The sequence below is a fragment of the Rhamphochromis longiceps genome, linkage group LG16 (assembly GCF_057381845.1).
Source record: "Rhamphochromis longiceps isolate RC_006_pf linkage group LG16, R_longiceps_female_GT1.1, whole genome shotgun sequence".
Taxonomy (NCBI): domain Eukaryota; kingdom Metazoa; phylum Chordata; class Actinopteri; order Cichliformes; family Cichlidae; genus Rhamphochromis; species Rhamphochromis longiceps.
The window spans coordinates 21,460,007-21,478,197 of record NC_140572.1 but is presented as its reverse complement, the minus strand read 5'-3'; the positions used below and the strand labels follow the sequence as shown (position 1 = coordinate 21,478,197).

The following is an 18,191-nucleotide window of genomic DNA, read 5'->3' as shown; positions in this document are numbered from 1 at the left end:
ATTGGCTGTTAACCAAACCCCGTCCCTAGATTAGTCAGGACCTTGATGATTGTTAGCAGGCTTTGTCATTGATTTATAGAAGCTGCATTATTTATTTCCCACTGTTTTCCTGAGTTACTTGCGGTTTGTTCCAGTCCTTCAGAGGAGGCTGAATCTACGGTGGAGTTGGTTTAAACACAGAGGTCACCCAAATGGACTAAACCATCTGCTGCAACAGCATAGGGGAGAATTATGTTTCTGTTGTTGTTTTTCTTTGATATAGCCATTGTCCCCACTTTGCCTTTGAAATGTTTTCTCCACTAGAATACAAAATATTTGTTTAGGAGAGCCTTATTTTTGAGTAGGTTTGTTTAGTTTACCGGCTTATTTCCTAAACAAGTACAGAAATAAATAACTATTTTTATGGTTATGTATGTTGATATTATTATTAATCTTTTTGGGGTATAATACAACCCACATTTTGAAAGTTATACTTGTGCCTGGATATTGATTGTCCTTAGAACGGACATTTTTAACATTACTACCAAGAAAGCTCTGATTCCCTTTAATAGTGTGTTTATCTGAAATATAGCAGTAAAGGGTGAGCTATAATGTAACCAATCACATTAAAGCATCTGCTAAAAATGTTAGTGCTTAATAAAGAAAAAGAAACAACCGATATAGGAAAGGTTTGGGAAGTGTGGACGTGAACTCGAGCATGAAGACATGCTGGGCAGTCGTCAGATTTGGGGACCGCTTTGAAAGAAAATTCCAAGGTAAATTCAGATGTGGCCCAGCTGTGACAGAGTAAACCTTTCTGGTAGTTTTACATCAAGACACACATGATGAGAATGAGACGAGACGTGACACTGGTTCAGTCAGAAAGACACTGATGCTTGATAATGGCAAACAATGTTACTGTGGGCTGTCAGCAGTCTTTTGCCTCTTTGTATTTCTTCAACATTAAGCAGTATTTAAATTTAAAATTCCCGACTGGGGCAGGAAACATCACAGACAAACCTCTCCGGAACAGTATGCTGCTCAAATTGATTCTGAATGTGACAAGCAAGTCATCTTTAATGCATTCTTCCATTTGACAGGCTGCATGCTAATCATTTTAATATTTGTGCGAGCACATCAAATCTTGTATTCTGCCAGTGAGCTTTTAACTGTATACCTTTACACACACCACTAAATGGCACATGTCATAATGACACTATCTCTGCCACAGAAGTTTTCCCACTGAGAGAATACTGAGAATACTCAGTAGAGCACTCATCGGTTTTCTCCATAAATATCTTTTTTTAAAGGCAGTGAAAAGGAAAATTTGATTGAAACCAGTTAAGCAACTGAAATTGCATTCAGTCTTCAATTTATTCTTGCATCATTTTGACAGCAGCACAACCAGTGTGACAACTCTCGGAGAGACAAGCCTACAAGCCAGAAATAGATAAATTATGAGTTTGTGTCAACATGGAGCAGACATTGGCCAAGAAAAAAGTACATGTAGATGAGCTGTTTGATGCTCGGGTGACTGCACAGAAACTGGAACTCAGGGGAGATGTCCCGACATGTAGATCTAAGTAAAACACGATGGAGTCACTGTTGCTTAAAAAGTAATTGCTTAAGAAACTGAGCAGCGCATTCGATAAGATGCGTACATCCTGTAGAAACATTGTGGCATTTTATTGTTTCTTTTAATCTCTTTAAATGTGTAGACATGGAGTGACTGTGGAGGATGGATGGGGGTCTAGACTGTGGATCAGTGGGTCTTCAGTGCTCAGTGATGGAGAAAGGCTCTCTGGCTGTCAGTGTGCTCCTACTGATGAAGCAACGCTGTGATTGACAGATGAGTCTTAGTGAAGACCACCACTGCTCTCTTCACTCAGCTTGAGGGATAACACACCCTATAAGGAGGTGCATCCTTATGAGAATTTAGGCTTTTTATTGGCTTGGGGTTCATATGAATCCATAGCTGTAATACCTAGAGAAGAGTAAACATTGTTTCATGTGACCGCGTTGCAGACAAACTGTTTGCACTGTATAATCTAAATGACTTTATCATTCTCTTGTGTGGAATGTAGGAACCTCAAAATAGCTTCATTTCGCTGTGAGAGAGAGCTTATGATAATTGTGTTGGGTGTTTTGGCACTAGAGAATTCTCAAATCCTTGCTTGTCTTCAAGAATCCCCTCATTAAATCCTTTGCATTCTTCCTCCGGCATGTTGTCTCTCTAAAACAGCTCCAGCCACAAGTTACCTCTCCGTATCCCTGCTAGGCCCCGAGATCAGCTCCATGAGTTGAATTATAGAGCAGAAAAGTCATTAAGTGGGATAAAGATACAAAGAATCGATGAGGCAATGGATACTCCGAAGCTCCCACTTGTCTTCAGTCCAGTGCACATGAGCATCAGGGTGGTGTAAAGTCTGCTTGTTGTTTCCAGGTGAGCTCTCCAGTCAGTCTACAACTCCGCAGTTACTGATGAGGATCAATAATGACCACCTACCCAGACAACACAGAACTTGTTCTTCCTAAATAAATAGTTGTATGGACAATAATAAATGTAAACAAGCATTAGTTTTGGCTGCAATTCTATAGGAGAGAGATTATAAAGTTGAAGCCCCTTCGTTTAATTTCATAGTTATAAATTGTGCAGCAAATCCTTATGGACATCACAATAAAGCTGATGATGTAAAACCTCTAATTCCCCAAAGAATAACAGGCAGCAGCAACCAGTCTTTGTTGTTGTGGGTGGGAAGCTTTAAAATAGCGCCTGTCCCGAGCCTGTAATTTTTAATAGCTATGTGAAAACTGCTGGATAAATGAGACCGACAGGCATTTCTTGTCTAAAGGATTGTCCTGTTTTATTCACAGAGAAAGGCCCACATCTCTCTCTGTCTCACACACACACTCTCTCGCCTCAGTGACAAGCAGATCTGACTTGTTCTCCTTTAATTATGTGACCCACCTGGGCTGAAGTCTTTCCTTATGGAAACTAATGGCCAATTGAAGCTCTGGTTTGGTGTCATTACACAGACATGCCAAGTGCACCTGTCTCAAAGATGGGAAATAAAGGGCGTGAGTGCAAAGACGATTTTGGCTCTTACCAGAGAGAAATGTATTCATTAGAGAAAATACCGGGTTTTATAGGTGTTATTGCCTTGAACCAGACACGCTCACAAGTGGAGTTATCCACATAAATGGTTGACACAAGACAAGACAAACTTTGTTTTTTTGTTTTTGTTTTTAACTTGAAAGTATTTATGAAAAACAGTACATGTGCCAGTTGTTCAATAATTCATGCAATCATTCAGTATTTATAATACTTCAGAACAAGCCATACGCAAGACCTCTGTTGATACATCAATGTTAAATCTGCAGACTATGGCAAGCCATGCCTTCCTGAGCATAAGATACAAAGTGACACTTTTATGACAGCATTAAAGGGGTTGGCGGTGGGGTGGGGTGAGGGGAGTGACGGCTTGACCTGAGAAGGGCTAAGATGATCTGTTAACTGGTTAGTAGCCAAGTGTCGGGCTAAAGTGCAATAAGCGTGTGATGTGCTGGCAGTAATCCTACAACAGGAGTCCTGCACTTGGCTTGAAGTGAATGAAATATTTTCTTTTCTCACTAAGTTTAGCTGCTTCCTCCTCACCACATGCCTGTGCGTTCATGTGGAATGAGTCATTCATGCCTGTGGTCCATAAAGCCTCACAGCCCACTCACATCCTCAAACTGCCAGGTCCCTATCCACTCTCTGCATCACCACCAGCAGCTTATATACATATATATTGAACAGTTATCACCCAAATCTGTGTGGCGGCCTTCTAAACCTCAGTTCCTCCACCCTCAGGCTACAGCCACCCTGTAGTAGCCTTTATTTCCTGCTGTCTCCGTTTGTGTTTGTCAGTCAGCTTCTCTTCGGTCTCGCTCTGGGAGGCCAACCTTTCAGCATTTCCAATGATGTGCCTTGGAAATCTGTTTCCAGGGCAACCGGGGTACCAAATACTCTCCCAGCAGCATCTCGCTGGTGCGTCCTCCTTTGTTTACACTCTTGATATCTGTGAGGACGTAGGTTGCTCTAAACACATTTGGGTGGGAACAAAAAAAACAACAACAACACTGCAAATATATAGACAGAAACGGAGTGAGAGTCACACAGTCAGTTTTATGTTATACACCCACAATATGTAATATGATAATGGAAGCCCTGAAGAATAGATCTGCTTTGTAATAAATCAGATCCTAAGTAGATGTCGATTTAACTAGAAGCCCACACCACCGTTCAGCTTAAACGCCGTGCATCATCTCTAGAAAACACAAGAAATGTTCTAAAACCAGTTGATTCTTACGCGCAGCTGCGCGCTCCCAGAGTTCCCCCATTAAGCCGATCTCGTGAGGTAAATGCTATCATTTAAAAGCGTCGTCATTTAAAGACAATGGAGACAATGTCTGAGTGTCTTTCAAGTGATTACCTTCCTCGTTTATTTGACTTATTGAAAACCAACTCACGTCCGCCACTTTTAAGCCTTGCGCTTGCGCGTAACTCAACCGGGAGCTGTCCAAGTGCTGAAATGAGAAAAAGGCGTTCCTCTCTCATTCCTTGACGTTCCCCCCACCTGAGAAAGATCTCACTTCATGAGTAACAACGCAAGCCAACGGGCTGTTCTTCTCAAAGCCCGCTCTTACATCTCAGCCAGCGCCACCGAAGCAGAGCTTCCAGCTGATGCGTCTTGGAGTTTCAGCTTCTCTACGTCTGGCCACTGGACTGATGTCTCTTCACACCTACGCTTCGACAAATCTGTTTTCGGGAGTTTCATGAAACCGCGTTGAGGAATGTCTCCTGTATATTCCTGTGACAAAAGAAGACCCAAACGCCCACGACTTAGTCCGGAAAAAAGCGGGGTCCCTATCTGGATTATGTGTTTGACTAATGTAAACATATGGAAGAAATAGAAAAGTGAGCACATGGGGAAACCACCAGGAATGAATCGCTCCCTTATTAAGGTTTTAGCAGCTTTATTCATATATGTGATGGAGACAAACAACTTCAGGTAGGCGAGTCTATTTATCAAACACGTTTGATTCAATATCCGTGAAACACTTTGTCTCTTCCAAGTAAAGTTTGGAAATTTAGATGTTAGAAGTTTTCGATGTTAGGGAAACGACATGAAAGCAGCGACAGTGAAGAAATTTCTGAACAAAGTTGGTAATTGAATATGATGTGCTTTTATTTTCAAAACTCTTTCTTGATTAAGATTTTAATCATCGATTGTTTTGTCGAGATTATTCTCTAACTAAAATATTATTAATACAAATAATATTCGTATTGGGAAATTTGGTTTGTACTTAAATGGTGACAGAGACGTTTACGCGTGTGATGGTATTTTCCCTTCCCCTCTGGCAACTCAACATTGCGTTAAAACATGGCTACAGCGTGGTGTGGTATCTGTGCGTGAATCTTTATCAACAGAATAATCCTTTCTTAGAGGAGAAGCCCACGACGTCGAAATCCCATCCGATACGTTTGTGCGCATTAACGCATTTTTTCTGGTTTCGCTCTGCGTGCCCACCACTGCGAGGCAGCTGCTAGGGGAAAGATAAGGTTTAACTCCCGATTCTGAGCTCTGACTTGTGTGATCCAGTGATTTTTCTCACCATGTGTGCGTTCCAGAGTTGTGGACGCCAAGGAGCACGATTCCAGATCATCCTCCAACCTGTCTCCATCAGACTTTCTGGATTCACTCATGGGTCGCACGTCTGGGTATGATGCGCGAATAAGACCGAATTTTAAAGGTTTGTTTGTCACGATCTTTATGTTTTAACATAATCTCCACACGCCCCACAAATTTCTAGAAACACAGCAAGTTGGGCATCTTTACTTATATGATTCACTAAAATGACTCAGAACACACAATCACTTCAGTCATCAGTAACATGATTGTTCCAGCTTGAATGAAACCACAAATTAATTCCTCACTATAACATTGCGTGCATGTTTTCATTTCCTGAAAATGTGTAAAGCAGAATCCCCATCAGGATAACATCATTTAAAAGGGATGCTTGTAAATATCTCCGTCACAAAGAAACAAATTGGTTCTTGCAGTAGACAAGGATGCCACCATGACAGGCCAAATGATGGATGGTGCCCCCGTGGCAAGGCTGCAGGCTACTGACTTCCTCTGTTGTTGTTGCTGCTGTGATGCTGAGGACAGACACAGCATCACAGCACTGGAACAGAGCTGAGTGAGAAGATGCTAGCCCAGCGGCGTTCAGGCCCACTCCAGGCTGGGTCAGGTGGACAGGGACTTGTTGGATAGCTGAAGCAGTCAGACAGTACACCACAGGAGCTAATCAGACTCAGAGACACATGGCCCAGATCTTTCCTTCCCATTTGAGGCAAAGGGAAAAAAATGTTTATTGCTGAGATGGACTCAAGATAAGAGGAAGATAGCCTGCTTAATACCAGCTGGCATTTTTTTTCTTTTTTTTTGCCGAGGGATGATGCATCACTTCTAGCCTTCAAAAAGAAAAAAAGCCTGATTTTATGTTTCCGGTTATTCTTTATTCTGATCACACACACACACACACACACACACACACACACACACACACACACACACACACACACACACACACACACACACACACAGAGTTCTGAATGCACACGCATACATTTTCTGGCAAGAACCCTCCCCCCCAACATTTGCATGAGCTCACTTCATCGTAAATAGATGATTTTGCTTCTGAACCTGCTAGTCACACTTTGAAGAGTGTTGAACTCATTTTCTGAAGGTTGCCCTAGATTTCCTTTGCGTGAGTTTTGTTGTCAGCAGCAGGTACTGCCATATTTTTCTGCTTCCACTGTTAAATGTAGCAAGCTAACGACAAACTGAGGCAAATATTAATACCAAGCTCCATGCAATATTGATGAAGAAAACACAGGGGAAGGGCACTAGGAAGGGCTTACAGCTCCACTTATCAGAGAGAAAAAGAGAGAGAGAGAGCGAAAAAAGATTTGCTTTGACTTTAAATGGCACATAACCTGCCAAGCCTCGCAAAGAGATTTCAGCTCAGCCTCTTCTATACAGAAAAAGATGACACTATTCATCAAAGCATGCCGGGCACTTCTTACTCACAGTGTTGGAGAGAAACTGCTCAGATTTGATACAAAGAAGAAAAGATTGTTGTAGAACTGCAACCAGAGAGTGTTTTCACTTTAAAAAAAAAATACTCTAGATGACTTTCCCAGTTGATTAGAAATTAATTGTTTAGTAAAAAGAAAGGGAATGTCAGTGACAATCCCAGCTTCATCATCCAAATCAAAATTCGTCACATAAAATAATCACATTTCTGAAGCCAAAACCAGTTATTTTGCGATTTTGTTTATACTGAAACAACTCTTAGTTAATAGAGTACTTAACATTACATTTTGTGGGGATTTCTAATTGATTATTCAGCCAAAGGTACTTTTGTGTTTGTGTGCATGCTCCTATCTGCATGTGCATGTCTCCTCTTGTGTTGTGTAGACACAAGAAAAATGTGTTTACAGCACGACAACCTTGAAAGATTGCCTACATTATCCTACAAGACATCACTGCATCATTATAACATTAAGCTGACACAGTGATGCCTTTACTAATTAATAGATTTTTCCTGCCCCGAAGCTCCCTCAAAAACAAAAGTTCAAAACACCGTTTGTTCTGTGAATGCATATTTTCCGTTTTCCTGTCAAAATATCTTCCCCACCTGAAACCCAGTCATCCTTTATAATACGTATGGTTTAAGGCTTTTTCCTGTCATGTCATTGTCATTCCATTTCACAGGTCCCCCTGTAAACGTTACATGCAATATTTTTATCAACAGTTTCGGCTCTGTCACAGAGACAACTATGGTGAGTTCCTCTGGTATTTGGTTGATTTTTGTCCTGTACAATGTGTCAATATGTTATCTATTCCTCAACCTGCAGGTCCACCAGTTAATGTTACCTGCAACATATTTATCAACAGCTTTGGTTCTATAGCAGAAACTACAATGGTGAGTTGAGCGTTGTGTTTGGACATGTTTTAAAGCCCTGACCTCTCCTATGGAGATACGACTGAATCATCCTGTTTTTACTTAGCCTTGCTGACCTTTTTTAAAACATCCTTCCATGCCATGTCTTCCTATTCATTAAATAAGATTTAGTTCTTTGCCATCAAAAAGTTTATTGGCGGGCTATCCAGTCAAATATTGGTTTCTGCTCCCATGAGTCTGGTTTTACTATTTCATACAACAAATCCTGACAAGTCACTTAAGCAGAGCCAATAATTAACAGTGGGGGGCTGGGGCTTTCAAACAAACTGATGTGCAATGCATGAGGTGTGAAGGCATCCAGCCCCTGAAGGGTAAAAATATAAAACCTGCAGGGTTGCACTGAAACTAATCAGGATCAAATCGTAATGAGTGATAATAACTACTTAGATCATAAATGGAAAATGATAATTTGCGCAGGAGGTGGAACATGTACGGTTGCCAGGAAATTACACAGTATTAAGACGGGCATGCAGATATTTGGAACCGCCAATATGCTGATAAAATGTCAAGCAACATAAGGGCTTCTCATCATCGTGACATATCAATTACATTGAGCTGTGTGACACTCAGTCTACTGCTAACTGTGCTGTCAGATGCCTCCTCTTCAGGCTCTGCATCTGATAAACACCTCATTTAGCTTCTCTTGCATAATTTTGAATAAGAAAGGTTATGGTGAGGTCAGTGGCTTGTGAATGCAGCTTGCAACAATACGTAGTCATGAAAGTTGCCATGAGAACAAATGTATGATAATTAAGATTAATTTTGATGGTATTGCTGAATGATATAAATTTTGCACATTTGTCACTCATTTTCCTTTTATTACTTTTCATGGATTATTACTGATGTTACAGGATTGCTTTCGATCCTTCTGCATTGCAATAAAAGTTTTAAAAAATGATCATCAAAACACACTGGAAGCACCAAAAACATTCATTACTGTCTGGTCTAAAGATGCATTTCATTTATGATTTGTGTATTAGAAAATAAATACAAAATTTCCTGTATTTACCTTGTCAAAAAGAAGGTTATGTAATATTAAAAACTGATACCAGTGATTGACATTTTTCCATCAGCATGCATTCTCATAACCCGAATCGCTGCGCTGCAAAATATGCAAAGCCGCCTGTCATCTCCGCAGGATTACAGAGTGAACATCTTCCTGCGGCAGAAGTGGAATGACCCTCGGCTGGCGTACAGTAAATACCCAGATTCCTCCCTTGACCTGGACCCATCTATGCTGGACTCCATATGGAAGCCTGACCTCTTCTTCGCCAACGAGAAAGGAGCCAACTTCCATGATGTCACCACAGACAACAAGCTGCTGAGGATCTTCAAGGATGGGACTGTCCTCTACAGCATCAGGTGTAGTACTTCACAGGTTTTTAAAGACAATTTTAAAAGGCTGAAGAACTGCACTAGAGCATCATTATTTGAAAATGTTTTAATAATTATTATTTTTTTGATATTGGGACAAAAAAGTTTCTGGACATTTTTTCACCACCAATGTTCTCTAAAGGGACAAAATGAGGAAAATAACTGGTAGATTAGGAAGCGGCAATAATAACTTGCCTTTTACACAGTTTGATATTAGTGTAGCTGAAGCAGAAATCTCTGCTGAATGCTCAGATTACCGCAGGACATGTTCACTTACTGCCTTTCTTACACTTTCTCTTAAACATCAAAGACTGTCAATCTGCAGCATGCAATTTGAAACAGATTTTTATCTCACTGTGATCATTTCTTTGAAACTGTATAATTTTCTGAACCGCAGCACATTCCCATGTGCAATACGACTGCAAGAGGACAAGTAAATCTCAGGGGCGCTGGTGAAAATCTAAAGTAAAGCCCAAACTTAGAGCTGAGAAGGAAGGGGGTATTTTTCTCCATGCTGGTCTTCTATTAAATATGAAAAGATGTTTGAAAACTTAGGATCCATACCACCACAAGTACAGGCCAAAAAGGGAAAAAAAAACTTGTAAAATGTGTTGCATTTTATTACAATACAAAAGCCACATGCAACATCCAATTTTCTCTGCAGCGATGCGATATAAAGCAGATCAATTCTGAGTCCATTTAGAAAGCGGCTCAACTCTGAGTGGTGCTCAGGTGTTAAGGTATCGCGGGCCAAGAAGAAAATGAAAGGTGGTTAGCTGCAGTCTCCATTCATGAGAGAAATGACAGAGTGAGCAGACTGTGGACCACAATGCATCACAGAAACAATAAGTTGCAGTAATGAAAGTGTAATAGGAACCTGCTGAAGGGTATCCTACATGATATGTTGGAGGTTATGACACAGGAGAAAGAGCAGCCAATACCTGATACAACTAAAAAAAAGTACCAACTGTAATCTAATTTTTCAAGATTTTTTTCAATACGCATGTCGAGCTGCTAGTTTGAGTGTTAATAAGCCTTCTTTTGACATCAAATAACACTGTTGTTTGTTACATTTTACATTGTGACCTTGTGTCATGTTACAGGTTGACTCTCATTCTATCGTGCCCGATGGATCTGAAGAACTTTCCAATGGACGTCCAAACTTGTACGATGCAACTGGAAAGTTGTAAGTGCTGATCTTTTTATATTCCAGATTTTTGCTACACTTTCTAAAATGAGAATCTACTTACTAAATTCACCCGTTCTTCTCTGGCTCTAGTTGGATACACCATGAATGACTTGGTGTTTGAGTGGCTGGAGAACGGTGCAGTACAGGTGTCGGAGGGACTCACCCTGCCTCAGTTTATCATGAGGGATGAGAAGGAGTTGGGCTACTGTACCAAACACTACAACACCGGTCAGCATTTATGTCTATGTTTCAAACAGCTGACATTTCTCCCAGGTTGATGGCTGAATTGCATTTTTAAATATGTTTTCTTGTTGATGAACAGGGAAGTTTACCTGTATTGAAGTTAAATTCCACCTGGAGCGCCAAATGGGCTACTACCTGATCCAGATGTACATTCCTTCTCTCCTCATTGTCATCCTCTCATGGGTGTCTTTTTGGATTAATATGGATGCTGCTCCAGCCAGAGTGGCGCTGGGAATCACCACTGTGCTTACCATGACCACCCAAAGCTCTGGGTCCAGGGCTTCTCTTCCAAAGGTAAAACCTTTGTTTGTTTTCCTCCAGCAGATAAGCACAAGCCTTGTATGTGGCAAAAACATATGAAGCTTGAGTCCTAGGTTTTGTTAGATATTTCTCATAAGCGTCTCACGTTGAACCATGTTCCCACAGATGTCTTTGCTGTTTATAGTAATTTGTACAACTCACCTGATCTGGTCTGAAAAGACTTGTGATTAGCCAAAGTGTTTCATGTCATATCACAGGGTAAATTTTCTAAAGCAAGAACGGAGAGCACACAGGAAGTAACCTAAGAGATTAATATTTCTTTTAAAAGTGAAAGTTTGTTATGGATATGCAAGTTAAATATATGTCTGCTGGCAAGATTGTCTCCAGGTGCTCCGACTTTTTCCCACAGTCCAAAGACATGCTTGTTAAGTTAATTGGATGTATGTCTCTCTGGGTGAGCCCTGTGATAGACTCGAGGCCCTCCCTCTGACTCTATGACAGCCTGGACAGGTTTCAGCCGCTCAGCTAGGAGAGCGGAGGATGGACAATGCAGTCAGTATGAAGTCAAATAGCAGTTTAAATATTAAATATCAAATGTTGTTATTTAAGACTGATCGCTGGTACATAAATCCACTTCTGAGTTTTTACATTTTTTGTACGTTTACATCCATTATGTAATTATATTGTTTGAGTGGTTATCATAAATATTTATCATTTGAATTAATGCAATCAAGGAAAAAATAGATTTTATAACCATAACTGTAATTGGCATTTGAATAAATTCTGTCTGACACTGCTAGAAAGCATTCATGGTTTATTAAAAAGATAGTAGGTCCCTGCAGTTTTAATGTAGCTGTAGGCACCTAGAATCCCAGCTGTACCTTGAAACAAAAGCAACCAGTGGATCAAACAGATTTTACTATTTCTTCTTTAGGCAGTCAGTGCAATGAGCTGAAAATGGGTGCTGCTCCTTTAGTGTGAGACTCAGGCATCAACATTTCACACAGAGGATGGATTTATAACTCAAAAATAAACACTGAACCAATTGAGAGAACAAACAAAGCAAATCAAAGCGTTCTCCACAGTGGACTGTTTAAACTACAGCTCAGAGCTGTTGTGAAAGCCACTGTAATACATCAGAGAATAAGATACTCTATTTTTGTGTTTTTGTAGAAGCACAGCTGGGCCTGATACAGTTCACAACATGTAACATTTTTGTCATAAACTAAAAAAATTGTATCAAGTGTTAAAGGTACTGCAGAAACAACACGAGTCAGATGATGATCAGTCACACATCAGTCTGCACATGAGCACTAAAAGGCCTCAGCCCTGTCAGAGATTCTCATATGAAAGACACGTATGCTGATGAATATTTAAAGGCAAGCCTTTGACAGCCTCAGTGCACGGACAACAATTCAATATGCCTTAAGTGCCCTCTAGAACCAGAGATGTTTCTCCACATGCTAATCAGCTGTCATGAAAGGATGGGGTCACACTGATGAGCAGAAAAAGGTTTCAGCCTCATCTTCACTTTCTCAAAAGAACCAGATCAAAGTCAGGGAACTACAGGTACAAAGTAATGCCACAGTTCTCTTTCTTTTAGCGGTTGAGACATTAATTATTTGCTACTGTTAAAGCCACGCAATCACTGACACTGCTGGCAGCTCTGACACACTTGTTAGCAAACATTATCTGTAATTACAGCTATTTAGAGGTCACAATTAACTGAAGGATCAAAATAAAAGGAAAAACACAGAAAGTGGCTGTGGAACAACTGATAGACAACAACACATAGGACTCAAGTTTAATATTAATAAAAGAGAAATACAAAAATTAAATAGCGTTCTCAGCTAAAGGCTACATTCACACTTTATTTTAACTGTTAGCCAATGCTGTCAGCTTGAAGAATCTAACAAAAAACATCTGTTTTCTCTCCCAGGTCTCCTATGTGAAAGCCATTGATATCTGGATGGCTGTGTGTCTGCTCTTTGTATTTGCTGCATTGCTCGAATATGCTGGGGTTAATTTTGTCTCCAGGCAACAGAAAGAGTTCCTTCGCCTGAGGCGAAGACAAAGAAGGAATCACAAGGTAGGCTTTCGAAGTCTTCACATGGTTGCTCTTCAAACTTTTTAGCCACATTAGCAGCTTGTCTCTGGGAACCCAGTGACAGGTGGGGCCGACAAGCCATTGAACTCCTAGTGCTGTTCCCAAGATGGGATAAATAGGAAGGGTTGTGTTAGGAAAGGCATCTGATGTAAAACCTTTGCCAAATCAAACATGCTGATTATCATAGCTAAGATGGTTTGGACGTGGGCAGAGGAGGGATAGTGGATATATTGGGCAAAAGGTGTTGAATATGGGGCTGTCAGGCAGGAGGGAAAAATGATGACTACAGGGAAGACTGATGGATGTAGTGAAAGGGGACATGCAGAGGGCTGGTGTGAGAGGTGCCAGTGATATGGTGAGATGAAGGCGGATGATCTGCTGGGCAACCCCTAAAGGAAGAAACCAGAACAAGAACAAGAAGATGAAGAAGAAGTAGTGTGTCTCTGAGGATGAGCATCAATAATACCTCTTTGGTCTGAAACAAAATTTCTCATTAACTATTGGATGGATTGCTTTAAATTTTGTAAAACATTTGTATGGCTCAGAGCATGAATCACAGTAGATCAGGTATGTAAAGTCTCACGCCCTTTTTTTGTTTAAGATGCCAAAAGTCAAAATTTTCACTCATATTTCAAAATTTACCAAGTGAATTACTTTAGAATTTGGTATAAAGCTCATGAGTCCAGAAAGATGCAGCCTAACTATAATGTGCTCGAACCAAGGGCAGACTCCAATGCAGGAATCGGACAGAGCTCTGGATAAAAGTCTATAAATCTTGTTTTAATGGGCAGAGCAGGGGTCATACACAGGCAGACTGTCCATGAGAAAGGGGGCAGGCAGTAGGCTCAGTCGGAAAAATAGTCCCAGAATAAAATCAGCCAAACTCCAGGGATTTAACACTCATGGTGATCGGCAGGCAGGAAGCATGAGGTCATATAAAGTCAGTCAATAAAACACTGGTTTTATTTGGACTGTATGACAAAAAGGGAAAAAACTTCAAAAGGAAAGGAGAAATGATATTTCAGAGTCTATGTAGGTCATCATACTGTTGACTGTGGCCACCGTGATACTGGCCTTTGTGATTTCAGATGTGATGGATGAATTTCTACCAAATTTTGTCCAAAGAGCTGGATGAATTGTCAGTGTGAGTCAGTTTAGTTTTACATCACAAAAAGCACATATTCTAACTACAAGTATGTGGCAATTACCATCTTTCAGCTGTTGATTTGAATGACAATCTTTTAAATGGAGAAAAAGGAAGTCTCATGTGCAACCCAGGAGGAACTGCTATAGTTCCTCCAGAATAAAAGAATACAACATAATAATAATGGTCTTGTTTTGTTATCCCAGTACCTGCAAAACTGCTGACTTCCTATTAGCTCTAACTCTATTTGCTATCATAGCCATAGAAACTTGTCAGGGGCGCTGAACACATGCACCTTTATTGCTGTTTGTCTGAATTAAGATTCACCCCCATGTGACCCTGTATTGAATAAGCAGAAGGAAATAAATGGATGGATGGATTAAGATTCATCTCCCGAAGCAATCTCTGTAAATGTTTTTTCGCCACTGTGCATCAGGTTATCTTGGGAGTTTATTTTAAATTAATTTGAAAGTGCAATATCTCATGATTAATGTTCATGTTCATGTGGGTTTGTTGAAAAACCTTCAGTCATTACAAAGTAAAGCCTAACATCTGAGCTGCAGGCTTTTAAAAAGCTCTAGCAAACTCATCCACATGTGCATGTCACTTTTCAGGATGACGATCTGCGTGAAGGCCGCTTTAATTTTGCCGGCTACAACATGAGCCAATGTCTGCCAACAAAGGATGGCTCAGCTGTTAAAAATGCTGTTCCAGCTCCCAACCCTCAACAATCAGCCTCAAAGGACATAGACACCATGAGGAAAAAGTTTGTGGACAGAGCCAAGAGGATCGACACGATCTCACGGGCCGCTTTTCCTCTGGCTTTCCTCATCTTCAATGTCTTCTACTGGGTTACCTACAAGATCATCCGGCATGAGGACATCCATAAAAAGTAAAGACTTTGCCGTCGGCTGAGAACATATATTTTACATTTCTCAGATTGAGAAATGCTTAGAAAGCACAGGGAGATGAGAGGGTAAACTGTGCATTGAGAGGCACCATTGTGGTAATGGTGGTGTTCTTTCAGGGATAACGTACAATATTTATGAATCGTACAGTAATGTTCATGATTTGATAATGTGAACAGTTGTTCAGACACAGATGCTTTATTTGTTCTTGTACTGCTGCAAAATATTTTCTGAAGATTATAGAGAAAAGGTCTTAGCTCAAGACTCACTAACATGCTGGAGAAGATGGACCAAAATGATTTTGAATTGATTCAGCCTTGAGGTCTACAACCAAGAAACAGAGGAACATTCCATGAATCCGTAACTCTAAGGTAACTCTAAGGTAGCTCTGTCAAGCCCTCAAGACGTTTTGCAAATTTTCTTACCGAGGTAGCATAGGACTGTTTTATAATGGACTTCTGTCATAGAACTTCCACCCTATTTATACAAAACATAGCTCTCACATAGCATTACATAACTTTTGGGGCCAGGGACCTCTAAAAAATATGTTTCAAGAAGCCCTTAACAATCGTAACACCACATTAGCTGATGTGGTAGAATCGCTGGATGATGTTGAATAACTCAGTTTCTTAATGCTTGTCTGCTACTTAGATGGCTAACAAGCCAAGCTAAACAGCACCCCGTCCTTTTTTTACACAGTTGTCACACTTACATGTTTCAGATCAATATTATTAGACAAAGACAATATGAATAAATACACAATGTATTTTTCAAATGCTGATTTCATTTATTAAGGAAAAATAGCTACTCAAAACTTTGCGATGATAGCCAAAACCTGATGACTGGTTGTTCAAATCATTGTTCTGCTGCATAACCTGCTGAAAATGATGGCTGGGCATTCTCCTTTAGGATATTCTGGTACAGAATTCATGGTTCCATTAATTACAATGAGTCATCCAGATCCTAAAACAGCAAAGGAGCCTCAGACCATGACACTACCACCACCATGCTTGACCGTGGGGATAATGTTGTTTTTATGAAATGCTGTGTTAATTTTATGTCAATATGTAACACAACAAAAAACCCTTCAATGAGTAAATAACTTGGTTTTTTGTTGTGTTACATATTGACATAAAACTAACACAGCATTTCATAAAAACAACATTATCCCAACGGTCAAGCATGGTGGTGGTAGTGTCATGGTCTGAGGCTCCTTTGCTGTTTTAGGATCTGGATGACTCATTGTAATTAATGGAACCATGAATTGGTTTCTCATCCGTTTCTTTATATTGTGGCATGAGTGTCAAGTAGTCAACTTCACCTGGTCAGGCGAAGTTGACTAGTTAATGGGATTTATTGATTCTGCAGGTCTCACAGTAATTAGGCCTGAGTGTAGCCAACTAAACTGAACTTCAGTCATTACATCTCTTATATTAGTCCATGTTTTATCCTTTGAATCCCCTCTTGGATTTGCCATTAAATTGGAAAAGGAGACACAACAGTGTCAGAATGAGGCTCTCTGTGTTGTTTTCCAAAAATATGTGGTTAATCACAGTTAATTCATGATTTAACATGGGGGACAATTACTTTTTCACACAGGGATAAGTACGTTTGGTGAGCTTTTTTTCCCTTAACAAATGAAATAATCATTTAAAAATAAAATTTTGTGTTTTCTCAGGTTATTTTTTTCTAACACTAACATTTTATTTGATGATCTGAAATATTCAAGTGTGACAAATATGCAAATAAAGAAATAAATAAGGAGTAAGAAATCAGAAAGGGGACTTTCTCACAGCACTGTAAGTGGTTTCACATAAGATTGATATCATCTGTCATAATCATTCCAGAGTTTCTATTGGCCCAAATATAACATGGGGTGCACCCAATTTAGTGCTGCAAATGATTCCAATCCCTTTTAAATGATAGAAAACAATCTATCTGTCTTTAGCTCATAATTTCGCCCTTGTGGATCCCCTGGCTTTACTTTGAGAACCACTGTTTCGAACTATACGAGCAGAGCACCAAACTAAGCAGCAGTAAATGTCTCAGGCATAGGTATGAATAAATCAGATGAAAATCTGGAATCAGGAATTGGGTTCTGCATTTTTACTAAATCCTGAGGCCTTAGATGTCAACAATTTGGTCGGATAAAGTGCTACGCTTCTCTGTTTTCCCCTTTTGGGCGGTCTATCACAGCTGAACGCAGCCTTTGAGCTTTTCTACCAGTGGCCAGACATCCAAAGGTACTTAACAATGTTTCCTTTTTCTCTAAGTGAATTATAAATATTCGGAAATGATGTCACCTTTTTGTTGATGTCTTTAACTTTGCTTTTCATTCTTGTGCAGTTTATTTAGCAAAATATCATATATCTCACATGAAAAAGGTATAATGGCTTATTTTGAGCAAGTGTATAGGTAAGCCCACAAACTGTGAACATGCACTATGTTGCTAAATGTTATCACACGCCCGTATTCACGTGAATTATTTTAAATTCCAGGGTTAATACCCCCAGGTATGTAAGGTATAGTTTTAGAATTTGAGCTATGTTTTTGTAGATTTAGACAAATAAAATATTTATTGTAATGGGAAAAAGTTATGTTTGTTATAAAATAATATCTTTCTGTATACTTCCGCTGTGGACTGTTTCCCTTCACTTGTTTGTTGCTGGCTGATGATATTTGTTTGTAGATGGACTGAAAAGTGAAGGACAGATCTGCATAACAGTAATGGTACAAAGCAGCTAATGACCCTTGCACTCCTTATATACTGTGGTGACAAACTCTTTTCTTGAATGCTATTCATGAAAAAAGGTTATTTATTGGTCTGTACATCAATAAAATTGACCGTGCACCATATTTACTTTATTTCTGCGTCTCCTGTCATTTATAAATAAGTGACCAGTCCTCTGA

General features: G+C 39.9%; 1 protein-coding gene across 3 annotated transcripts; it reads left to right on the top strand.

Moving 5' to 3' along the window:
• The first annotated feature begins 2,242 nt into the window (after nucleotides 1-2,242).
• glra2 (glycine receptor, alpha 2) lies at nucleotides 2,243-18,146 on the top strand. 3 transcript variants are annotated; one of them, XM_085385318.1, is made up of 9 exons: nucleotides 2,243-5,033; nucleotides 5,654-5,775; nucleotides 7,806-7,873; nucleotides 9,194-9,417; nucleotides 10,533-10,615; nucleotides 10,709-10,846; nucleotides 10,941-11,155; nucleotides 13,062-13,211; nucleotides 14,988-18,146. In XM_085385318.1, exons 1-9 carry the CDS (start codon nucleotides 4,948-4,950, stop codon nucleotides 15,267-15,269), a joined length of 1,368 nt encoding a protein of 455 aa, XP_085241444.1. In that variant the 5' UTR covers nucleotides 2,243-4,947; the 3' UTR covers nucleotides 15,270-18,146. The 3 variants fall into 3 exon arrangements, with proteins under 3 accessions (XP_085241444.1, XP_085241443.1, XP_085241445.1); XM_085385317.1 differs by lacking the exon at nucleotides 7,806-7,873 and adding an exon at nucleotides 7,949-8,016 and having other exon boundaries at nucleotides 2,244-5,033; XM_085385319.1 differs by adding an exon at nucleotides 7,949-8,016 and having other exon boundaries at nucleotides 2,244-5,775.
• Nucleotides 18,147-18,191: the final 45 nt, after the last annotated feature.

Bases quoted from the DNA above. Each gene is read 5' to 3' on its own strand.
- glra2 (XM_085385318.1), top strand. From the start codon at position 4,948: ATGGGGAAACCACCAGGAATGAATCGCTCCCTTATTAAGGTTTTAGCA. The intron at 7,874-9,193 runs GTGAGTTCCTCT...TCATCTCCGCAG, and splicing joins CTGTCACAGAGACAACTATG to GATTACAGAGTGAACATCTT. The intron at 11,156-13,061 runs GTAAAACCTTTG...TTTCTCTCCCAG, and splicing joins CCAGGGCTTCTCTTCCAAAG to GTCTCCTATGTGAAAGCCAT.